At 39.8% G+C, this 22,874-nt stretch overlaps 1 protein-coding gene across 7 annotated transcripts in view; it reads right to left on the reverse strand.

Moving 5' to 3' along the window:
• celf2 (cugbp, Elav-like family member 2) overlaps positions 1-22,874 on the reverse strand; it is a 473,358-nt gene that overhangs the window by 223,049 nt on the left and 227,435 nt on the right. For all 7 annotated transcript variants that reach the window (XM_047390245.1, XM_047390243.1, XM_047390244.1 and 4 more), the window contains exon 5: positions 5,995-6,030. In XM_047390245.1, the coding sequence (XP_047246201.1) occupies positions 5,995-6,030 (36 nt within the window). The remainder of the gene's footprint in view (positions 1-5,994; positions 6,031-22,874) is intronic.

Genomic DNA, 22,874 nt, shown 5'->3' on the forward strand with positions numbered 1-22,874 from the left:
ATTCTCCACAAGGGGGCAGAAAACAAGTATAGGATTTGAAACAGCTTTGTGATGTTTTATAAAACAAACCTTTAAAACTTAACATCAAACTGATCCTAGAGTTTAAAGTTCTTAAAGTGCATGGAGTAACATTGCCCTTCCCCCACCTGTAGCTGATCACTGCCAGCCAGCTGGCTGAAATAGGGCTATCACACCTTTCCCTCACTCACAAGCAGCACAAAGTTGGTTGTTTGGAAACCTTCCTGGACCTGAAAATTAATGTCTGTTAATCAGCTGACTGCAGGCTCTATCCGAGCAGAGAGCCTGACTAATTTACCAGCTAGTATCAGCTTGTTAGACTGCTATTCCAAACACATCAGAGCAGAAAAAGGGCTAATATTGTGCTTAATAAGCACTCAATATGAATGTCAGAAACAAAAAATAAATCTAATGGATAACATATCAATAATAATCAGTGTTAAAAATGACATTAACTGCATCCAGTATGGCTGCACGGTGGCACAGTTGGTAGCACTGTTGCCTTGCAGCAAGAAGATCCTGGGTTCGATTCCTGTCCGAGGGTCTTTCTGCATGGAGTTTGGATGTTCTCCCCGTGCATGTGTGAGTTCTCACCGGGTACTCCGGCTTCCTCCCACAGTCCAAAGACATGCCTGTTAGGTTAATTGGTAACTCTAAATTGCCCTTAGGTATATGAAGTGAGTGTGTATGAGTGTGTGCATGGTTGTTTGTGTGTTGCCCAGCGATGGACCGGCGACCTGTCCAGGGTGTACCCCGCCTCTTGCCCATAGACTGCTGGAGTTAGGCACCAGCTCCCCCGCGACCCACTATGGAATAAGCGGTAGAAAATGACTGACTGACTGACTGCATCCAGTATCCACATTATTACACCAACACCAACAAAACTATATACAGCACAGACCAAAAGTTTGGACACACCTTCTCATTCAAAACGTTTTCTTTACTTTCATGACTATGAATATTGTAGATTCACACTGAAGGCATCAAAACTATGAATTAACACATGTGGAATTACATACTGAACAAAAAAATGTGAAACAACTGAAAATATGTCTTATATTCTAGGTTCTTCAAAGTAGCCACCTTTTGCTTTAATTACTGCTCCACACACTCTTGGTATTCTGTTGATGAGCTTCAAGAGGTAGTCACCTGAAATGGTTTTCACTTCACAGGTATGCCCTGTCAGGTTTAATAAGTGGGATTTCAAGCCTTATAAATGGGGTTGGGACCATCAGTTGTGTTGTGTAGGAGGTGGATACAGTACACAGCTGATAGTCCTACTGAATAAACTGTTAGAATTTGTATTATGGCAAGAAAAAAGCAGCTAAGTAAAGAAAAACGAGTGGCCATCATTACTTAAGAAATGAAGGTCAGTCAGTCCGAACAATTGGGAAAAATTTGAAAGTGTCCCCAAGTGTAGTTGCAAAAACCATCAAGCGCTACAAAGAAACTGGCTCACATGAGGACCGCCCCAGGAAAGGAAGACCAAGAGTCACTTCTGCTGTGGACAATAAGTTCATCCGAGTCACCAGCCTCAGAAATCGCAGGTTAACACCAGCTCAGATTAGAGAACAGGTCAATGCCACACAGAGTTCTAGCAGCAGACACATCTCTAGAACAACTGTTAAGAGGAGACTGTGTGAATCAGGCCTTCATGGTAAAATAGCTGCTAGGAAACCACTGCTGAGGACAAGCAACAAGCAGAAGAGACTTGTTTGGGCTAAAGAACACAAGGAATGGACATTAGACCAGTGGAAATCTGTGCTTTGGTCTGATGTGTCCAAGTTTGAGATCTTTGGTTCCAACCACCGTGTCTTTGTGCGGCGCAGAAGAGGTGAACGAATGGACTCTACATGCCTGGTTCCCACCGTGAAGCATGGAGGAGGAGGTGTGATGGTGTGGGGGTGCTTTGTTGGTGACACTGTTGGGGATTTATTCAAAATTGAAGGCATACTGAACCAGCATGGCTACCACAGCATCTTGCAGTGGCATGCTATTCCATCCGGTTTGCGTTTAGTTGGACCATCATTTATTTTTCAACAGGACAATGACCCCAAACACACCTCCAGGTTGTGTAAGGGCTATTTGACCAAGAAGGAGATTGATGGGGTTCTGCGCCAGATGACCTGGCCTCCACAGTCACCGGACCTGAACCCAATCGAGATGGTTTGGGGTGAGCTGGACCGCAGAGTGAAGGCAAAAGGGCCAACAAGTGCTAAGCATCTCTGGGAACTCCTTCAAGACTGTTGGAAAACCATTTCAGGTGACTACCTCTTGAAGCTCATCAACAGAATACCAAGAGTGTGCAGAGCAGTAATCAAAGCAAAAGGTGGCTACTTTGAAGAACCTAGAATATAAGACATACAGGGGTTGGACAATGAAACTGAAACACCTGTCATTTTAGTGTGGGAGGTTTCATGGCTAAATTGGACCAGCCTGGTAGCCAGTCTTCATTGATTGCACATTGCACCAGTAAGAGCAGAGTGTGAAGGTTCAATTAACAGGGTAAGAGCAAAGTTTTACTCAAAATATTGAAATGCACACAACATTATGGGTGACCTACCAGAGTTCAAAAGAGGACAAATTGTTGGTGCACGTCTTGCTGGCGCATCTGTGACCAAGACAGCAAGTCTTTGTGATGTATCAAGAGCCACGGTATCCAGGGTAATGTCAGCATACCACCAAGAAGGACGAACCACATCCAACAGGATTAACTGTGGACGCAAGAGGAAGCTGTCTGAAAGGGAGGTTCGGGTGCTAACCTGGATTGTATCCAAAAAACATAAAACCACGGCTGCCCAAATCACGGCAGAATTAAATGCGCACCTCAACTCTCCTGTTTCCACCAGAACTGTCCGTCGGGAGCTCCACAGGGTCAATATACACGGCCGGGTTGCTATAGCCAAACCTTTGGTCAATCATGCCAATGCCAAACGTCGGTTTTAATGGTGCAAGGAGCGCAAATCTTGGGCTGTGGACAATGTGAAACATGTATTGTTCTCTGATGAGTCCACTTTTACTGTTTTCCCCACATCCGGGAGAGTTACGGTGTGGAGAAGCCCCAAAGAAGCGTACCACCCAGACTGTTGCATGCCCAGAGTGAAGCATGGGGGTGGATCAGTGATGGTTTGGGCTGCCATATCATGGCTTTCCCTTGGCCCAATACTTGTGCTAGATGGGCGCGTCACTGCCAAGGACTACCGAACCATTCTTGAGGACCATGTGCATCCAATGGTTCAAACATTGTATCCTGAAGGTGGTGCCGTGTATCAGGATGACAATGCACCAATACACACAGCAAGACTGGTGAAAGATTGGTTTGATGAACATGAAAGTGAAGTTGAACATCTCCCATGGCCTGCACAGTCACCAGATCTAAATATTATTGAGCCACTTTGGGGTGTTTTGGAGGAGCGAGTCAGGAAACGTTTTCCTCCACCAGTATCACGTAGTGACCTGGCCACTATCCTGCAAGAAGAATGGCTTAAAATCCCTCTGACCACTGTGCAGGACTTGTATATGTCATTCCCAAGATGAATTGACGCTGTATTGGCCGCAAAAGGAGGCCCTACACCATACTAATAAATTATTGTGGTCTAAAACCAGGTGTTTCAGTTTCATTGTCCAACCCCTGTATTTTCAGTTGTTTCACACTTTTTTGTTCAGTATATAATTCCACATGTGTTAATTCATAGTTTTGATGCCTTCAGTGTGAAGCTACAATATTCATAGTCATGAAAATAAAGAAAACTCTTTGAATGAGGTGTGTCCAAACTTTTGGTCTGTACTGTATGTAGTAAAAGCATCACCATAAAAATTATTATCCATATTATGACATGCAATGAAGTAATTATAAATATTCATAAGTACACACACACACACACACACATATATATATATATATATATATATTTTGTTATTATAAGAGATGATAGAAAGTAGAGCAACAGCTCTGTTTGAAATGTGAGTTTGTCCCAGTTAAAAACTATTAGTCTTCTAATATTTTCCTTTTGACACAAAAAAACTAAATTAACTGGTGATTGTTTCATGTGTTTCATATTAGTAATCCAATGAGTATGCTAATTCCAGATTTTTGGGATTTCTCAAAAACATCTGATGTAAAGGTCATTAAGGGTTATCAAGTATCATTTCAATGATGTGATTTCATTACAAATATTTACAAAAATATTTTAGATATTTACTAAAAAACAGTGTTTGTTGTCTACAAAAAAGACTAAAATGCAGATTATGAGAACAAGTAAAATGTTCCCTTAAAAAAAACCCACAGAATAAATGCATGTTGGATGTCTTACTATATATAAAAGGTATAATGTTATATAATTTACTATAGAAAAGAATAATGGTTGAGAGATTTGAAACTGATGGTGGAAAGCTCCTCAGAATACCAGGAATGTTCCTTTTTGACAAGCAGGAGATACATTGTGGATATCTACAGAACAAATATGGTCTTAGCAGGAACTATTTAGAGAGTTAATGCTATCTAACAAACAATAAAGTTCAATTTACCAGAATGCTTTCTACGTTTTGTGGGTTAAAATTTACATTTCAGTACAAATCATATTTTAGATATCTTAATTAAACTATGAAATGTAAGAGAGTCATGTTGACTTCAATAAATGCTTCCAAGGATGTCTAAAATCTGCAACTCAAGATGCAGATAAAAGTTGTTTTATTCACTGATAAATAAATAAAAAATCAAATGTGGTAAAGTGTTTTTAATAACTTTTAAAAACAGTTATAAAATAAATATTTTATTATGAAGGATGCTTAATAATGAACCCCAGGAGCAAAGGTCGTTCTAAATTCAAGGATCAGCATCCTGACTAAAACCCCAGACAATACAAATTTCCACAGATTAAGTGAAGCCTGGTCTTAAAACAGCAAAAAGAAATGAAATCCATGAGATTTTGATGGTTGAAATTAGGACTCTGGAAGTAGTCTGGTGATGAAAATGGTTTGAAAACCAGTACATAAACTCCTGTCTGCATTTTGCCTTGTCGTGAAACATGAATACGTCCCTGCAAGAAAAGCTTATACAATAAAAGTGACCACCACTGAATTTCTACCACATTCAAATTCACCAAAATGCATTTCTAAAATGCTTGAAGCAAAACTTTTTTAAGTTTCTTTCATCCCATTAAAAACACATATTCTTTACATTACTGGGAACTATTTTCCAAACAATCCACAAATCTTTAAATGGATTGTTTCCTTTCTGGTTCATTTCACTGCTGTATAGAAATCAGTTCCGATTTAAAATGTCATAAAGGAAATCCACCACAAAAACATTCCTTCTTCTGTTTGCCACCATGTTGTACTAAAAACAGCTTTAAAAGAAACCAAACTCAGATTTTTCTCTTAACTTGTAGTTCCTGTTGTTAGTAGGTTTTGCAGGACATCCACTGATGTTTATTTATTGTTGCTTTCGGATAAACATGCATGATTTGTGCCTTTTTGTTAAACCTAACCCGGATCAACCAATGAAATGCTTTCCGTCGTTTCGCTCCAGCTCGTCTTATTGATGGCTCTCAGGGATGGGTACTCATCTTTTTCCTGTTAACAACGTCTCAGATGAGAAATAGGTGGTGCTATTTTTAAACTGGCTCTTATTTAAACCTTCCCCCCACTCTCGGGATCTGTCGCTGAAGGCTTTGGTTTAACGACCCTCAGTGGCCATAGATCTGAAGTGCGTCACATCTCCCCTTTCCAATTTCCCCTCCGTTTGCTTCTCTCACTTTAATTCCACATTTCCCTGCCCATGGGTTCATCTCATCTTCCTTCTGTCCTTCTACAGACCCCAACAAACCCCCACTCCACCCCTGAACCCCCAAAACAACACCAGCGTTGATGTCCTCCTGAAGCCTGGAGGCTACATGCTTTGCTGCCAACGAGACCAAAGGGAAGAGAAGGAGACAGGAAGGAGGGAAATGAAGCAGAAGAGTAAAATTTCACTACCTTTGTATTGGTCCAGAGAGGTCGCTGGCGTCCTGCCTGCAAGGTAAGAAGACAAAGAAAAAGATCAGAGAAAAATATCTTTAAGAAAAGCAGAAATTGGGGACGGTAAATGTTCATTCAACTCTGAGATACACAGAGATCTAAGCATTTAAATAAATCCTGACAGAGATTTTTGTGTGATGATAACTATTTATACTAGGGAGGGTCCGATATAATATTTTTCTGCCGATACCAATGTACGATAATTGTATTGCTGCTGTGGCCGATATCCGATATTTGCCGATATTAAAATGAATGGAAATTTTTAATATTTATACTAATAATAATTAATGCAAATTTGTCTTTAAATTGTACAATCACATTGCACTGGCCTTAAAATGTTTAGGCAAAGATGTAGCAGGAACATTTACAAAGCCCGTGTAACAACAAACAGCCATAAAAAAAATAGAAGCTCAGCTTATCTGACTGTAAACCTATTTGATGTAACTGTCAACATCCACCTTCAGTTTTAGGTATGAACTTAAGTGTGCTCACGAATGCGTGCAGCAACAACCTTGTATAGTTCAGGTAGTCCAGTGTCGGAAAAAAAATGGCGATTCGGTATGCTGTAACAGGGCTCAGTGTGTTCCATGAGCCGACGAAACCCTGTGTTCTCTACTATAGAGAAAGGCTGGTCGTCCAGCGCAATCATTCGGTTATCCTCTTTGTTATAGATATGGCTTTCGCTGAATCTTTGCTAAATTTCTTTGTTTTCTCCAGTGCTTGTGCAATAGTTCCCTGTTTATCGGTAGCTCCGGGCTTGCTTACATTAGCTTGTTGCTGGTATTCATTGTACACCGATGGGTGTTTATTTTTCAAATGTATTCTTAAATTTGTGGTATTGAAAGACCTCGCGTGCATAACTTCACCTATGCACGAATTGCATATTGCTATTCGGCTGTCTTCTTGGGATACCGTAAAATACTTCCAGACTGCTGACATGTTGGCTTTAGCGTTGACCTGCCATTGAACTTAATTGGAGCGTCTCAAGCTGCGTTCAGGGACTGTTTGGAATCCCGCAGTCACACAAACCAAACAATATGACATCAGGGAACATTTTTACTCATTGGACCGATACCGATATAAAAAGAAATTAGATATATCGGCCGATAATATCTGCCGTGCAGATTTATCCTCCATCCCTAATTTATACAACATATGTGTTATTTAGACATTATTTGCCCTCAGATTCTCCAACTATGATGTCTAAACAGACCGGTTTCTGGAATGGAGGTAAGCTGAGATTTTTAAAAGCTACGGCTTCAAAACAGCTAAACATTTTACACCTTTCCTGCAGTTTAAAGCTTTTCTAATGAGTCACTGGAGTTTTCTCTGGATGCTCTGCTGGTCAGCTGGTTTAAAGATGTATCCATCATTCTTCCTCATTTGGAGAAAAAATACAAACTCGGCTGCTTTGGAATATTTCCACCCATCACTGAAGGTTACCAAGGTTCATAAACATTTAGGTGTGAAATGTCTTAGTTTTGCAGATTCAGTTTTCAGTAATTTTTTTTAATCATTTTAAAATACAAACATTCATCATGAATTTATGAAGGACATGATCAGTATATTTGGGCATAAAAACAACAACAGACTATTTACAAGAAATTAAAAAACTGCAAATATCAGCAGCTATGTAAACACTTATTGATCTTGCTGACTGATGGTTATAAAAGTATAACAGCTGCTGGGAGGAAGGATCTGCGATAACACTCTTTTGTGTACCTAGGATGGAGCTGTCTGTCACTGAAAGATCTCTACAGTTCTGCAAAAGCTTCATGCATGTGGTTGGAGACATTGTCCAATAGTGATGTTTCTGCTAAAGTTCTTCCGTCTCCCACCACCTGCACTGGATCGAGGGGGCATTGTAGGACACAGTTAGCCTTCCTAAAGAGCTTATCTAACTGCTTCCTCTCAGCTGTAGATAAGCTGCTGCTCCAATAAATAACACATTAGAAGATGGCTGATGCCCCCACAGTCAAAAATGATTTGCAGGAGCAACCCTTGGACTCCAAAATCCAAAAAGTGCTGCAAAGGCCCATCAATCCCTTATTTATTTAAATCAGGTTTGCAGCAGCAAAACCTGAGGGACTCTGAGTCTTGTGGGTCCAGAACCACTAGAACACATAAAAACAAGTCTAGAAAACCAATATTTCTAAATGCTCTCATTTTCTTTCAATAACTTTCCCAGACCTAGAGGATAATGAAATCAGATTTTAGAATGCATGGAACCCTGGGTAATGCAGTTTGTGAAATGGCTGACTGGGGGCACCAGCAGATAGCCTGACTAACCAGCTACTAGCTCGTACTAAACGTTGCTCTAAAAACAGCTGAACAACAAAAAAGGGAAAATATTCTGAACAATAAGCACTTTAACTTATATAAATAACATTTATCAGGTGTTCATTCTACATTTTTGCCTCAGTATGTGTTTCAAAATGACAATGAATGTTGATAATATTCGAACTGATAAAATGTGTTGTTGCAGCAGTAAGAATTATTGCTGCTTTTGAAATGAAAGCAACTCCACCATGTTGTCCATTTTACTTTAAACTTTTGTATAAATACAGTAATATATTTATTCAGTATTAAAATGAGGAGAGATCCTCATACGGTCTTATTAATTTAGGCCTAATAATGCTCTGTCAAAGAGTTTTACATGCAGGTCTGTGTTGGAGCCGGTGATAAAGAACATAATATCTTCACTGAGATATGGATCATAAATTAGATCTTTAACAGGTTTTCTGAAGTTCATTTTGTTAAACTAAACTGTGAGTATTTCCAAAATATTAAAGTTCATAATAAAATAAAATGTTGTGCTTCTGCAGCTGAAGGCCATACCTGCCGTCTCCTTCCAAAGTACGGTGAAACAGTTGAGTTTCAGTTTAACATTTAACTACTTTTACATCAGAAAGAAAACAGATGGATGCAGATGAAGGTAAAAATCACATAAGATATCGGTAAACAAAACACAAACATGACAATTTAAATGGTAAATTGTCATGTTTGTCCTTGGGAACAGTTGAGAAATTTGTTCCTTTTGGGTTTTCTCCCTCCTTCCCTTTTTGTTTCAGCCCTACTTCCAATTCTCTGTTCCTCTTCCACTGCATGTAAATAAATTGGTCCCCAGGCCCCACTACTACACAACGTGTGTGAGAGCAAGCATTACGCCCAGTACACACACACCTCCCAAGTGCAGAGCTGCGCCAAATTAGCCAGAGTTTACGTCACAGAGGTAAATAAAGTAAAAAATGAATTTGTGCAGCGAATGCTGAGGATGGGTGATGGTGTGGAGGATGTCGGGGGTGAACAGGGTTTTGGGGTGGGGGGGTGGGGGCAAGTGCAAGTGAGAATTATGATGATGAAATGCGGCGAAAAAACTTGCAGCTCCTCCTCAACACGATGGCCAATCACTGCTACCGCTGCTCTTTGCATTTCAAAGACGCACTCTTGTCTGTTTCATCTCCCCCCAAAAAAAACAGCAGAAACGATTGTCCTCTTATCCAGCAACACACACACACACACACACACACACACACACACACACTGCAGCAATCTCCGCTTCAGTCCATTTTCCTCCATCATGAATTATGAAAAAGGGTAAATGGAACATCAAACACACTCTGCTTGCACTTAGAGGTTTACACCCCAACACACACACCTACAAATAAGAACCGACTAACCCGCGTTTTCACATCTGCATGCAACAACGTTCACAGTCGCCTATTATATCTGGATGGTAAAGCAGAAAAAGTGAAGTCAGATTTAAAAGAATTAATGAAACTTAATTACAGTAACTTCAAGTGGTGCATGGAGACAAAGATGCTGTGCAAAACAAGCAAAGGTTTCACCTAAAAATTTAAATCTAAAAAGAAGAGCTTGTGAACTTTAACACACAGTATGCTCAGTCATGGCAGAAAGAAAGTACACCCTTTAGCTAACAGAAGATTAAACAAAGTTTCAATAATGAAACTACCAAACAGTTCATTTATTTCAGTGATTTAGTTCAGAAAGTAAACAGTTATATAGATTCATGGCTTACAGAGTTATATATGTCAATTGTTTCTGTACGTTTTGGTCATAAAGGCTAAGAGCTAATAGAAAGTTCACATTTTGGTATTAAAACCCATTTTCTGGTCTGGTCTGATAAATATTTAAAGTTCCTTTAAAGTAAAATTTAATTTTGAGTTTCTTCATTAGCCATGACCCACAATTATCAAAATCATCATAAAGACATTGTTAAGTTTATTACTGTGTGTAATAATTCTACATGAGTTTAAATATTTTAACTGAAATATTATAATAAGTGATTATAATAAGGAACCTGAGTTGTAAATAGGTACCTTCCACCTTGAAACTGAATGAAATATTACAGCGTCATTATTTCAAACAGCCAAGCCTAACGAAATCTCAACAAGCATCATCATCAAAATCTCAATTTGTGCAAAAAGCAATATTTCTTAGACTATTATATTTCGAAGGCCATTCTGCATGGTGATACTGTATATTCGGTCAGGATGTTAACTACTTTCCATGGCAACACAAGACAGGTTTTAGTGACTGAGATGCTAATTCAATAAAGTTCTGGGAAAATCGTAATAAGGGGAAAGAATTGAGGGAACGTTAGATTAAACAACTGGAATCATCATTGAAACATCTCACAATAATATCATAACTGCATGTTTTTCTCATATTACGCTTGGATGTTTTCACATCAAAATCAAGACACATAGGTTTCATCAGACAGCAAAACACCCGAGGGTTGCATCTCAGACTCTACAGGCCTGAGAGGACAGATAAAGGTTAAAGTTCATGACAGGACAGTTAAAAAAACACTAAACACTATAAGGCAGCAGGACTTCGGTTAGCAAAGCTGCATTTTAATGAAGGACAAGACTTCTGGGACAATGTCCGTTGGACAAATGAGGTCAAAGTAGAGATGTTTAGTCATTATGTGCAGCAGCTGTGAAAATGTGAAACTACAGGATGCTGTAAGAGGTTCTATAGGATGAGGTTCTAAGTGGTGCTGTAGGAGCTTTTACAGGCACTTGGAGGAGGTTCTACTGGCTGATGAGGTTTTACAGGGTGCTGAAGGTGGTTCTACAGGGTGCTTATGGAGGTTCTACAGCAGGGATAGGCAAACTGCGGCCAGTAAAGCTTTTTAATCTGGCCTCCGAATTAGAATAAATTATGATAAACCTTGTTCATGTTTTATTTTCCCTGCAATTCTGGCGTTTCTCGATAGATGGCAGACTCTGATACACTGACCTTTGTTGAGGTGTGCTGTCTTATGCTGCATAAAAGTGGTGGCTAAGATCCGTCTTACCGAGTTTTTTTTCCCAGTGGAAAAGTGATCTTTCCGATCATTCCAACACCCTATTAACGCATTATTATCTTACTCAGCGATTTCCCTCTTTGACAGCTTAACCCTTCTATAGCTAAAGATGAGAGGTGCTAAAAAAAGAAAAGTGGACAGAGAATGTCGTGCGTTTACTAAGGAATGGACAACTAAATATTTTTTTACCGAACACCGATCAACTGCTGTATGCCTGATATGCAAAGAGACTGTGGCGGTTTTTAAAGAGTATAACATCAGCCGTCACTTTACTACAAAACATGCCAACTATGCTGGCAAGCAGTCAGAGAAAGAGCGGGAAGCTACTGCTCAGAGGTTGGTAGCTAATTTACGGGCTCAACATAACATTTTTCATTGTCAAAGTGCCAACCAAGAGTCAAGTACCAAGGCAAGTTTTATGCTATCATTCAAATTAGCAAAGGCCAGCAAGCCTCTGTCTGAAGGCGAGTTTTTAAAGGAATGTATGGTGGAGACAGCAGGTGTCTTGTGTCCAGAGGCCAAAGGCAAGTTTGAAAAAAATCAGTCTGTCACGCAAGACAGTGACTCGCCGTGTGAACTGATAGACGAAGGTCTAATTACCAACATAAATAAAAAGGCAGAGTCGTTCACGTTTTATTCATTAGCGCTGGATGAAAGCAACGATGTTAAAGACACTGCTCATCTCCTCATTTTATCCGAGGAATTAACGATACTTTTGAAATAACGAAGGAGTTTTTGACAATGGAGTCTCTGAAAGGACAAACACAGGGTGAGGACTTGTATGACCGGGTGTCTGCTGTCATTGAAAATATGAAGCTGCCTTGGTGTAAACTTATCAACGTCACCACAGATGGATCTCCAAATTTAACGGGGAAAAATGTTGGCCTGCTGAGGAGAATCAAGGATACAGTGAAAGAAGAAAATCCTGACCACGATGTTATTTTTCTTCACTGCATCATACACCAGTAAATCTTTACAGCTTAATCATGTTGTGAATCCTGTTGTAAAGCTGGTCAACTTTATATGTGCAAGGGGACTTCAGCACCGTCAGTTCATCACGTTCCTGGAGGACCTACATTATCACTCCCGTGTGAAAGTGAAGTTGAACATCTCCCATGGCCTGCACAGTCACCAGATCTAAATTATTGAGCCACTTTGGGTGTTTTGGAGGAGCGAGTCAGGAAACGTTTTCCTCCACCAGGGAGCAGTGGGCTGCCATTGTGCGGCGCCCAGGGAGCATTCTGGGGCTAAGGGGTCTTGCTCAGGGACCCAGAGCGGCAATCTGTGGGATACGAACCTGGGCCCTTGTGTCCCCTCCGGAACGCAAACCTCCTGTTCTAACCACTAGGCCACCATTCCCACATAACCAATTGGTCTCAATGCTCTAAGGCAACAATGGATCAGAATTTTGCTAAACAAAGTAGGTGCAAACACAACTGCTTATTTCTGAACCGAATATTCTGGTTTGTTTTTTAAAGTAAAACTGTGCTGTGTATTTGGTACCCAGCGCTCATTAGCAGGGTTTGTTTTTGTGCCGCTTTTCCCAGGGTTGACCTGTCAGTCAAAAAGTGCTGCCTCTGCTGCTTCTCTGGGAATTTTGGAGAAAGTCAAGGGCTTCAGGGATTAAACTATTGGGAAGCGATGATAATTATGACTCTTGTTTGTCGAGACAAGAAGGAATAAGTCAGGTTGTGCCATTATAAGACAAAATATTTTACACAAGAAGCAAGAAGGGTTGGTGTATGGGTCAAGAAATTCTCAGATCTTAGCAGGCTACTATTTAACATCCATTGAAGTAAAAGATAGGAAATTTCTTCGATAAACATTATTTATTAAGGTCCCTGTGGTTGCAAAATGTTCTAATGTTGCCAAGATCACAGCAACATGCCCCTCCCTCTCATTTGTTGTCCAGGTTTTCTACCTTTTTAAGTCTTGTTTAGTGTGGACTGCTTTGGATCAAAGTCGTAGTAATCAATCAGAAAATCAATGTGAGAAAGTTAGACTTCTAAAATTTGGATCTTAAACATGCAGGAGCTAAAACAGAGATTCAGGAAATAGAAGACCACACATGCAGCTGCAGTGAGCATAATGGGAGCCCTTTAAATGGAAACAGTGAAGTGTTGCACCTTTGTTAATATGGAAATGTCACATTACTGTTTAAAAGCCTTTTTAAATTTCACAATCACTGCAGGAGCTTTCTGCCAGCACAGGTGACCCTTTCAACCCTCTTCAGTGTTTCACCCTTTTAAGGTTTTCTATTACACCGACTGACTCAGACCAGTATCTGCAGCGCTACTTAAAAACATAAATGTGCCTCTTCAGAGGGCTGGGGGCAAATTAGTTAAAAACAAGAAGCTTTCCTGTCTGATTTTTGGAAGTAATGAAGGGATTCTTGATAGTCTCCTGAAGTCAGGTGGACTAGATGTGGGTCAGCATTGATCACTGGGAAGGAAGCAGATGGGAAAACAGCATTCAGGTGGAAACAAGCCAGACTTATGCTTAGTGACAGACAGCTTTTTGGACACACACAGACGCTCCTGTGGGCCTTTCACGCTACCGCGGGCCTGGTGGAGACAAAGAACGGAGCTGAAACGCGACGTGTTCTCGGGGCAGCGGCACAGACGTCGGCACAGAGACGGAGCAGGTGGCAGGACCCAGCGAGGACCACAGGCGCATTTGAGACATTGTGATCAACAAAAGATCTGACATGAGGACACACACAGACACTATATTAGTGCCGCGGGAAGAAGGACACAACCAGCCAGCTGTCACGGCACAACGGAACAACGCTGAGCACTCCCGTATCGGAGTGTTTCAAGAGATTTCTGGCTTTGTCTCTCACTTATTTATAAGCACACATGCAAAGACATGCAGACACATGTGCTTCTATGAAAGCATAAAGCATGAGTTGCCATGTTTAACTTTCATGGGAGTTAAACATGTTATTGATTGCACATCTGAGTCAACTTGCAAGGTAAAATCAGGTCACAGATAGAAAACAGAACTCTATCTGGGACATACAGGTCCTTCTCAAAATATTAGCATATTGTGATAAAGTTCATTATTTTCCATAATGTAATGATGAAAATTTAACATTCATATATTTTAGATTCATTGCACACTAACTGAAATATTTCAGGTCTTTTATTGTCTTAATACGGATGATTTTGGCATACAGCTCATGAAAACCCAAAATTCCTATCTCACAAAATTAGCATATCATTAAAAGTGTCTCTAAACGAGCTATGAACCTAATCATCTGAATCAACGAGTTAACTCTAAACACCTGCAAAAGATTCCTGAGGCCTTTAAAACTCCCAGCCTGGTTCATCACTCAAAACCCCAATCATGGGTAAGACTGCCGACCTGACTGCTGTCCAGAAGGCCACTATTGACACCCTCAAGCAAGAGGGTAAGACACAGAAAGACATTTCTGAACGAATAGGCTGTTCCCAGAGTGCTGTATCAAGGCACCTCAGTGGGAAGTCTGTGGGAAGGAAAAAGTGTGTCAGAAAACGCTGCACAACGAGAAGAGGTGACCGGACCCTGAGGAAGATTCTTTCTTTATTAAAATGTTTTCTACATTCAAAACAAGTTGTAAGTTTAATGATCTCACATTGGGAAAGCCTTTCAGTCAACATACAGTGGGTTATTACATCACTGGTTTTGTTTGATGACCCACTCAACAATAGCGCGTAAAGTCCTTAAATATCTTCTGCTAAATTTACACATGAAACTTCAGACAGTTTTTTTCATGACTTCATTTTTATACCAAAAACAACAGAAAATGTGGAGGTAAGAAAGCCATGCATTAAAGGGTTAAAAGAGAGCAGCAGGAAGGATTATTTCAGAGGTTGGAAAAAGGTAAAATCACCTTTTTAATCCAGTTATCAGTTTCAGTCAAAACATTAATGCATCCAAAATGAAACAAAGGTTAGTACCAATAAATAATTATTTATTATATATTGATCTTTTAGAGACAAATGAAGACATGATGGCAGACATATTTTTTAATTATAGTAAGAAATGTTAGCTAAGAAGTCTGTGTGTGGACAACAGGAAGGATACAGGGTCTCTCTAATGACTGAGCTTAATTCATATTTGTTATCTAAATAAGTCATTAATATTTGTTACATATGCTAAGGACTGTAGTTATTGATGGTTATCATAAAAAGGGAAAAACTGGTGGTGATGTAGCAGTAGAGCTACATCTCTGGTAGAGTGCAATATAAAGATACCCCAGGATGTACAGATGCACATTATTGTTTCATTAATATTTTGCAGTCATTACAGTTTTTAATGAGATAGTTAGATTTATGACTCATTTATATCATTTAAAAGCTGTCTAATCATTTTATTTGTTAAAATCTTACTAACAAATAGGAAGTTAATAAAAACAAAACAAATTCAATATTGGTGACAAATTTCTGATATATTTTCATTTAAAACCTATAAATCTTTATCAACCATTTCTAGTCAGTTAGACAGCAACCACATAATTGCTACAATAGCAGATAGTTTGACATAATTTAAATGCTTTATCTGTTGAACTAATAACACTGGCTGCATGCTGTACAGCAAACCCTCATTACAGTTAAGTTTTCAGTTAAAGGTCAGCGCTCACAGTTTATTCTGTAGAGAAAAGAAACATTCAGTTCAGAGATACCTGTCATATGTGTGCAATGGAGGCTCCAGAGACAGGAAGAAGAGGGACCAATGGTTCTGGAGAACAGCATGTCCGAAGCCATGTCCCAAAGTAAACTAAAACTTTGATGTGAAAAACTGCAAAGAGTAAACTAGGAGATACATCTGATGAAGTGGACCCACCAGAAGGGAATTAAATGTTCTGAGGCGGTAATGACTGGATGCAAAACAGCTGTGCTTATTGGTCAAGTAGAACCAGGTGTGCAGGAAGGAGAGAGAAGAGGGCCAGCAGAAACAAACCAGAGAGCAGAACTAAAATGACCTGAACAAAATCCAAACAGTGAAATAATTCTGAGAGGTTCCCTGCCTCCTTCTCTTCCTGTTTATTTGCTCTGATTTCCTCCTGGTCTCAGCAGCCCATCTGCGACCATCTAACACTTCTTGTTTTCAGCGCTTCTGTCCTCCTCACATCTCACACATGAAGAAACACACTTCACAAACTGTACCCATAATCCCCGACCAATCAGCGCACCCATCACACTTTACGCACTGATAAATGCGTTCCCAAACTCGACAATCACACCTTCCTCACCTTGATCTCATCCTCGTCGCAGATGTGTGAGGACAACCATTTAGATGTATGTGTGTGATTCTGGTAAATTCTGTGACAGCTCTGTTAGATGATGTCAGATCCAGATTGCTGGCCCACCTTCAGATGGTTCTGAACTCTGCTGGAGCGCAGAGGAGGGGAACGTGTGGACGTCGAGGCTTGAGCGACGCCAACAAGCTGCCGTTCTGGTAACCATCCTGTGACAGAAGCAGCATCAACGCCGTATGCTGGTTTTATTGGAGAACAGACGCAACTTGAAGTGACTCAACTGAGAGACTCACACTTCCATCTGTTCATGTGCGAGACAAAGATCACCAAGATTCACGTCAAACACTAAGCTCCAAATCCTTTCTACGAAAACAGAAGCACAAAAAATATTGTTCACTCCTCCAGATGCATGATGTTTCATCTACAATCATACAAAATTAGGACAACCTACGAAGCCTGCAAGCTTTTGGATGTATTAATATTTACAATTTGTTTTAAAAATACTAAGTAGTATAAATAAAAACTGAAAAAACAACCTTTCACATTTTTTTAAAATAAAATGCAATATATAAAATCTAAAATCACACACAAGTCCACATGATGAGAACATCATTACTAATCATTATGAAAAAGGGTTGGCCTGCGTAAACCTTTGGTGCTCCTGCACCCCATTATGAGATCCAAAGAGCTGTCTGAGGGCTTCAGCTTTTGAGAAAAATCTGAAATCAGCTTTTCCACCAGGGAAAACAATCTATAATAGTCTACTATTAAAACAACAGCTGGAAGCAGACTGCAAGACTACAACATCAGGCTGAAGATGAAGGTCAGCCTGATGTTGCTAAGACAAAAACAAGGACTTCTGGAATAATTTGAGTCTAAATCTGAATTATTTGGACATCAGAAAAGAGGACATGTTTGGGTTAAACCACATACAGCTTTCAAGGAAAACAATGTTGAATGCCTCCAAATGTGAAGCATGGAGGTGGAAGGGTCATGGTTTGCTGCAGCAGCACCTGGTCAGCTTGTGTCAGAGGGCGCTTGAAGAAAATGTGAGACCTTCTGTAAATGAATTTAAAGCTGAAGCAGAACTGGACCCTGCAACATGACAATGACCCAAAACATACCAGTAAAACGTCCAGGGACTGGATGATAATTAGGAAATAGAAAGTCCTGGGTTAGTCAAAGCCCAGACCTTGATCTGGCCAGACCGTGATGTTGTGGTGTAACTTGAAATGGACTGAACATGCGAGAAAAACCTCAAATATCTCACAGCTGAACATGAGAAGTGGGACAAACTTTCCTCAGATCGATGTCAAAGATGTTGTATGGGAACAAGAAGAACATCACTGAAGTTATTTCAGTCAAAGAGGGTAAGAGCGGATAGGGTGTCCTAACTTTTACATCATTACGAATACACATTTATGTTGATATGTGTAGTTTAATGTTATAAACAAGGTTAATGTTTGTTGTTTACTAGGAAGTGAATCACTTCGTTCTCCAGTGAGAAATAAAAATCAGATAAGACTCAAATCACCCCATTGAACATTTTCAATGGGGTGTGCTTATTTTCCCCATATATATATATATTTCAAGTAAATCATAGATTTGGTTAAATCCACTGCCTCTGAAGGATAAAAGATTTATGCTAATACATGGTGTGAATCCATACTTTTGCAAATAATGCAAACTGAGTTGCAACAAAGGCTTTTTGAGTCTCCATGGCCTGTTTTATTACAATATTTAGGACTGTCTGCAGCAGAAGTGGGACTTGATGTGAATTGAAGCGGACCACAGGCTCCAATAAAACCAAAAGGGAACAACAAATATCCATTAGGAACAACCGGGCATCTTTTAAAATGTTTGAGTGCCAGTAGTTGCAGATATTTTAACAGCTACTTAAACTGTTCGTATGTCAGAGCAACAGAAACATTTTCAAAGTGCAAAGCACAACCTCAGGACACTAGTGGATGTAAAACTAAAGCTGCAAAGTGTTAAAATGTGTGCAAAAGCAAAGCCCAAAGTGAACATTTTTAGCTGGTAGGACTGTCTGTTTAAAGAAAGCTGAATGAGTTTGAACTACAGGGTTATAAGAATTTTAAATGTAACTAAAAAAGATGGTCCTTTAGTCATTGTTGCATAACTGGTACCCAAATATTTTAATACAAATGCTAGAAAAAGCTGGATGCTTAAACAGCACCCTCACACTTTATCTGATATCATAAAACTGCAAAACATTTGATTTCTAACAACAAATGGATAAATAAAGTTGAACTTTCATGCATCATTTTGATGTGTATAAAAGTCTAGGAAAGAGCTCAGATAAATCAAAGATTTCCATTAAAAAAGAAGAGTCATGATGAGAGTAACGTTTCTAGAACATGCATGCCAGCTTCTGATCTATGAATAACTGACGAACACCATTCAGGTTATCTCAATGATGCACATCATGTTCACTAAGGTAAAAAGTGGAGATAAAACTCTGGTTGACCATAAAAACATAACTCTTCACTCCCTATAGAACTGTTGCACTGCAGAGTGGTTCCCTGTATTTGTAGTCACACCTACATAAAGACTTGCAGAGACTTTTGCCATCGACTATCGTTACACAAATATTGCTAAAACACAAGAAGATGCATAAAAACAAATGTGGTGAAAAGCGTTTTTAAGTTGTATAATCGTAAAACCCACTACGTTTGCTTCTTTTTATGGGATTTGGGATTATTTGGCAACATAAGATTTGTTGCAAGCTGATGCAGCTCTGCTTTAAAATCCTTTTTGGCTAAGCTTTTATTTAGAGTGGTTTAGGTTTTCCTGATCAGCCACCATTGTGACACTGCTACAAGTGTATGCTACCGGAGGATTTAATGATAACTCTGTTTCTCCTTCTACTCTCTATTTATGCACAATTATTGCGGCCATTACCATTTTTTCTCTGTTTTTGTTTTTAGTAAAAGTACCCTTGGCTCAGTACTTCTGCGTTTAGCTGCATCAGTTTCCAGAAGAAAGTCATTCATGAAGCTATTGCTGCCATAAATTATGTGTACTGTCTGTCTTTTTTCCATAGAAAGTACCCCTGGCACAAAGCTTTTGTGCTTAGTTGTGCTTCATTCCTGCAGAAAGCAATTGACAGAATTATTAATGCTATGAACTTTAGATTTTTCTTTTCATAGAAAGTTTGCCTGGTCAGGTGTTTCAATGGTAATCTGTCTCTTTCCTGGATGCAATAATTGACTAAACTACTAATACTATTAACTCTGTGTATTCTCTCTTTTTTCACATTGAAAGTACACATGGCCCAGTGTTTCTGTAATTAGCTGCATTGGCTAAATGAAAACCTCTGATGGAGCAATTGCTCCCTCTAACTATTGTCCCTTTTCTACTGGCTCTATTTGGGCAGCGTGGCTCCGCTCCACTCGACCTCGCCATACTCCACACGGAACCTGTTGTGTTTCCATGGACCCACTAAGAAGAGGAAGTCACATGTTTCACTGTTAGATGTCCTCCTTTTAAACTCTCACTCACACAGGCGTCAGGCAGTGTCTAAACCATAGAACAAGGTCATGTTGATTCCTACTCTGAACAGTGAAAATGCTTTTGTTTTTAGCAGTGTCTTTTCAGGGTTAAGTTACTGACAAAGGTATTTAATAAAAACAAAATAGAGCTACTTTTAGGACCACACAGGTTATGAGAAGCAAAAAGAACAAACCTAAAACTGTCTTTAGAGCTAGTTTTCGTGTTTTTATAGGTTAGGGATAGATGCAGGTCAGTTGTGATGTGGTATTTACAGTGATAGTCCAACATCCTGAGCCTCCATGAAACAATTTCTGCATGTTAATTTCTTTCAAGTCAAGTGCACTAATGTTTCTGTGGTCTGTGCTTGTTAAAACCAGTGCAGCTGTGGCATGTGAAGATTTTGAGCCATTATTTTGGGATTAGCGTGATCATTTTTGTGATTTCACTTTCGAAGCCAGTAAGCATTACAAATGTACCTGTTAGAATTGAATAACACAAACATTGTATTCACGGTTGTTGATTTTGTTGTGGAAACTATACAAGCTAACAAACATTTTTACAGTGGAACCAATCAGAGTGTAAAATGGAACTACTCCGGAGTGGGATGTGGAAATTGCAGCGAAAGGGCCATTACATTGTAATACGACGCAGTAAAACTGTGCATGTGCTTCTGCTCAGCTCTGAAACAAGGGCCTCAATGGACCAGTTTTCTGTGAGTGTGTTAGCAGGGATGCATGCAGTCATGCATGCATATGTGACATATTGAGGGCATTTAAATGCAGCGAGAGAAACGACCTGAGTTTTAAAGGGTGAACAAAGGGAGAAGTGGCAGCAGAGTGTTAGGCCTCATTTACTTTGTGATATTCAAAGGGCACACAGGTTGCAAACACACACGTGTGCATATTTTCTGTATGCGTGTTTGCGTGTAAATGTTTTGTACAGCAACAGTGGGCTTTACAACAACCTAAAGTAAGTAAAGCAGAGATTCCTGGGTTATCCATCATGCTTCTGAGAGAGGGCTAAAGACAGTCCCTCATTCCCCTTCTTCTTTTTCCCCATTTAATAACACCACAAGAGATCAGCTCCATTAGCCCAGACCTCCTCACACATGCAAATGAAGCCAGCGTTATGGAGGCATGCGTCATGCACTGCTGATGCAACCCCTCATCGACCCATCACAGCTACCGGCAGAGCAAACCCTGCATGCGTGTGCTCCAAAGAGAGCAGAGAGACGGCGGGGTTCATGTGTGTTACAGCGGTGGTTAAATTGAGATGCATTAGAGTTCGGATGGGAGCAAGGGATTTGGAGATGGCATGCAGGGAGTCGAGAGTGAGGCTGGATGATAAGAACATGGATGGAGGACATCCAGACACCCCTCCCCCCAGTGACACATTCCAACTCATTCCCAGAGCCCTCCTGTCAGTCCCAAGAATATAAGTGATATATCGGCCCTCCAGCAGGTTTTGGACCTGCTCTGGGGTCTCCATTCAGTGGGATGCACTTGGAAAACCTCCAAAAACGGGCATCTAGCAGACATCCTAATCTGATGCCCTTACCAAATCAACTGACCCCTCTGAAAGAGGAGTAGCAGCTCTACTCCCAGTTCTACCTTACATCTGAGGTTGAATCCTAGTCTCCTCATGGACGAAGCTCATTTCAGCTCATCGTGTCTCGGATCTTTTTCTTTGGGTCATGATCCTGACAACTGTTGAGGGTCGAAATGTAGAAGAGTTGATAAATCGAAAGCTTTGCTTCTGCTGCAGCCTCTTCTTCAACCACAACAGCCAAGTTTTCATAACCATCTATAGAACATGTTATTTCAACAAACTTTTTAAAGTTTGGTTTTGTAATGAAAAATATTTCCATCACAGTTTAATACCAACTCACGCATAAATGAAAATGTCAGCACCATATTTCTTCTATTATGACCAGAGATGTTCTTTTTACAACAGAGAGGTAGTTTCTGTGGTTTAAATCCTGTAGGCACGACAGTTTCTTGAGAATTACCTCCTCCGATGGAATGATTATACCATAGATGTATGCAATGAAACCATTACTGACAATTTGCTTCTGTGCAACCGTTGAGGAAGGTCCTTTTTGTACACTGTAGCTTTCACAGCCCTGAAAAACTGTCACACAAATTATTGTAATTATCCATCTAAATGTCTTTTCTGTTCATTTAATGACTTCATTCATTACAGTTAAAGCCGAATTGCAGTTTAAAGCCACAAGCAATGAAAAGAAGCACTTTTCCTTACAATGAAGACTTGATAATGCTCTTTAGACTTAGACTTTAGATTTAAGATCCATGCACCTGAAAAACTAAATGGGGTACCTAACAAATGGATGGATGTAGCTGCGTTTTCAGGATGTGTGATTATAGATTTCATTAAATGGTTTCTGTCAACTACTCAAAAAAAAAAAAAAATCCTTGAAGTTGTTGGATTCATCTTTTGTGTTTGGGTGTAAAACACAATTAAGTCCACAGCCACCTTCTGCTGTTTGCCTTTGCAATTAAGCCCAACACACTGATGTCAGTAGAAGTTCATTAAAATGCTGTTGTTGTATATTGGCGGTAATCGGCTTGATTAGTCAAAGTGTTGATTGTGCTAATTCTGCTTTCAGCTTTAAAAATACAATTCCACTCAATACGTTAAATAAACAACAGAACATAAATAAACAGATCCAGACGTGCTTGGATTAATAAACATGACTATAAATTAAACACTGAAATGATTGAATTAAGCAAA

Source organism: Girardinichthys multiradiatus, chromosome 17, assembly GCF_021462225.1.
Source record: "Girardinichthys multiradiatus isolate DD_20200921_A chromosome 17, DD_fGirMul_XY1, whole genome shotgun sequence".
Taxonomy (NCBI): domain Eukaryota; kingdom Metazoa; phylum Chordata; class Actinopteri; order Cyprinodontiformes; family Goodeidae; genus Girardinichthys; species Girardinichthys multiradiatus.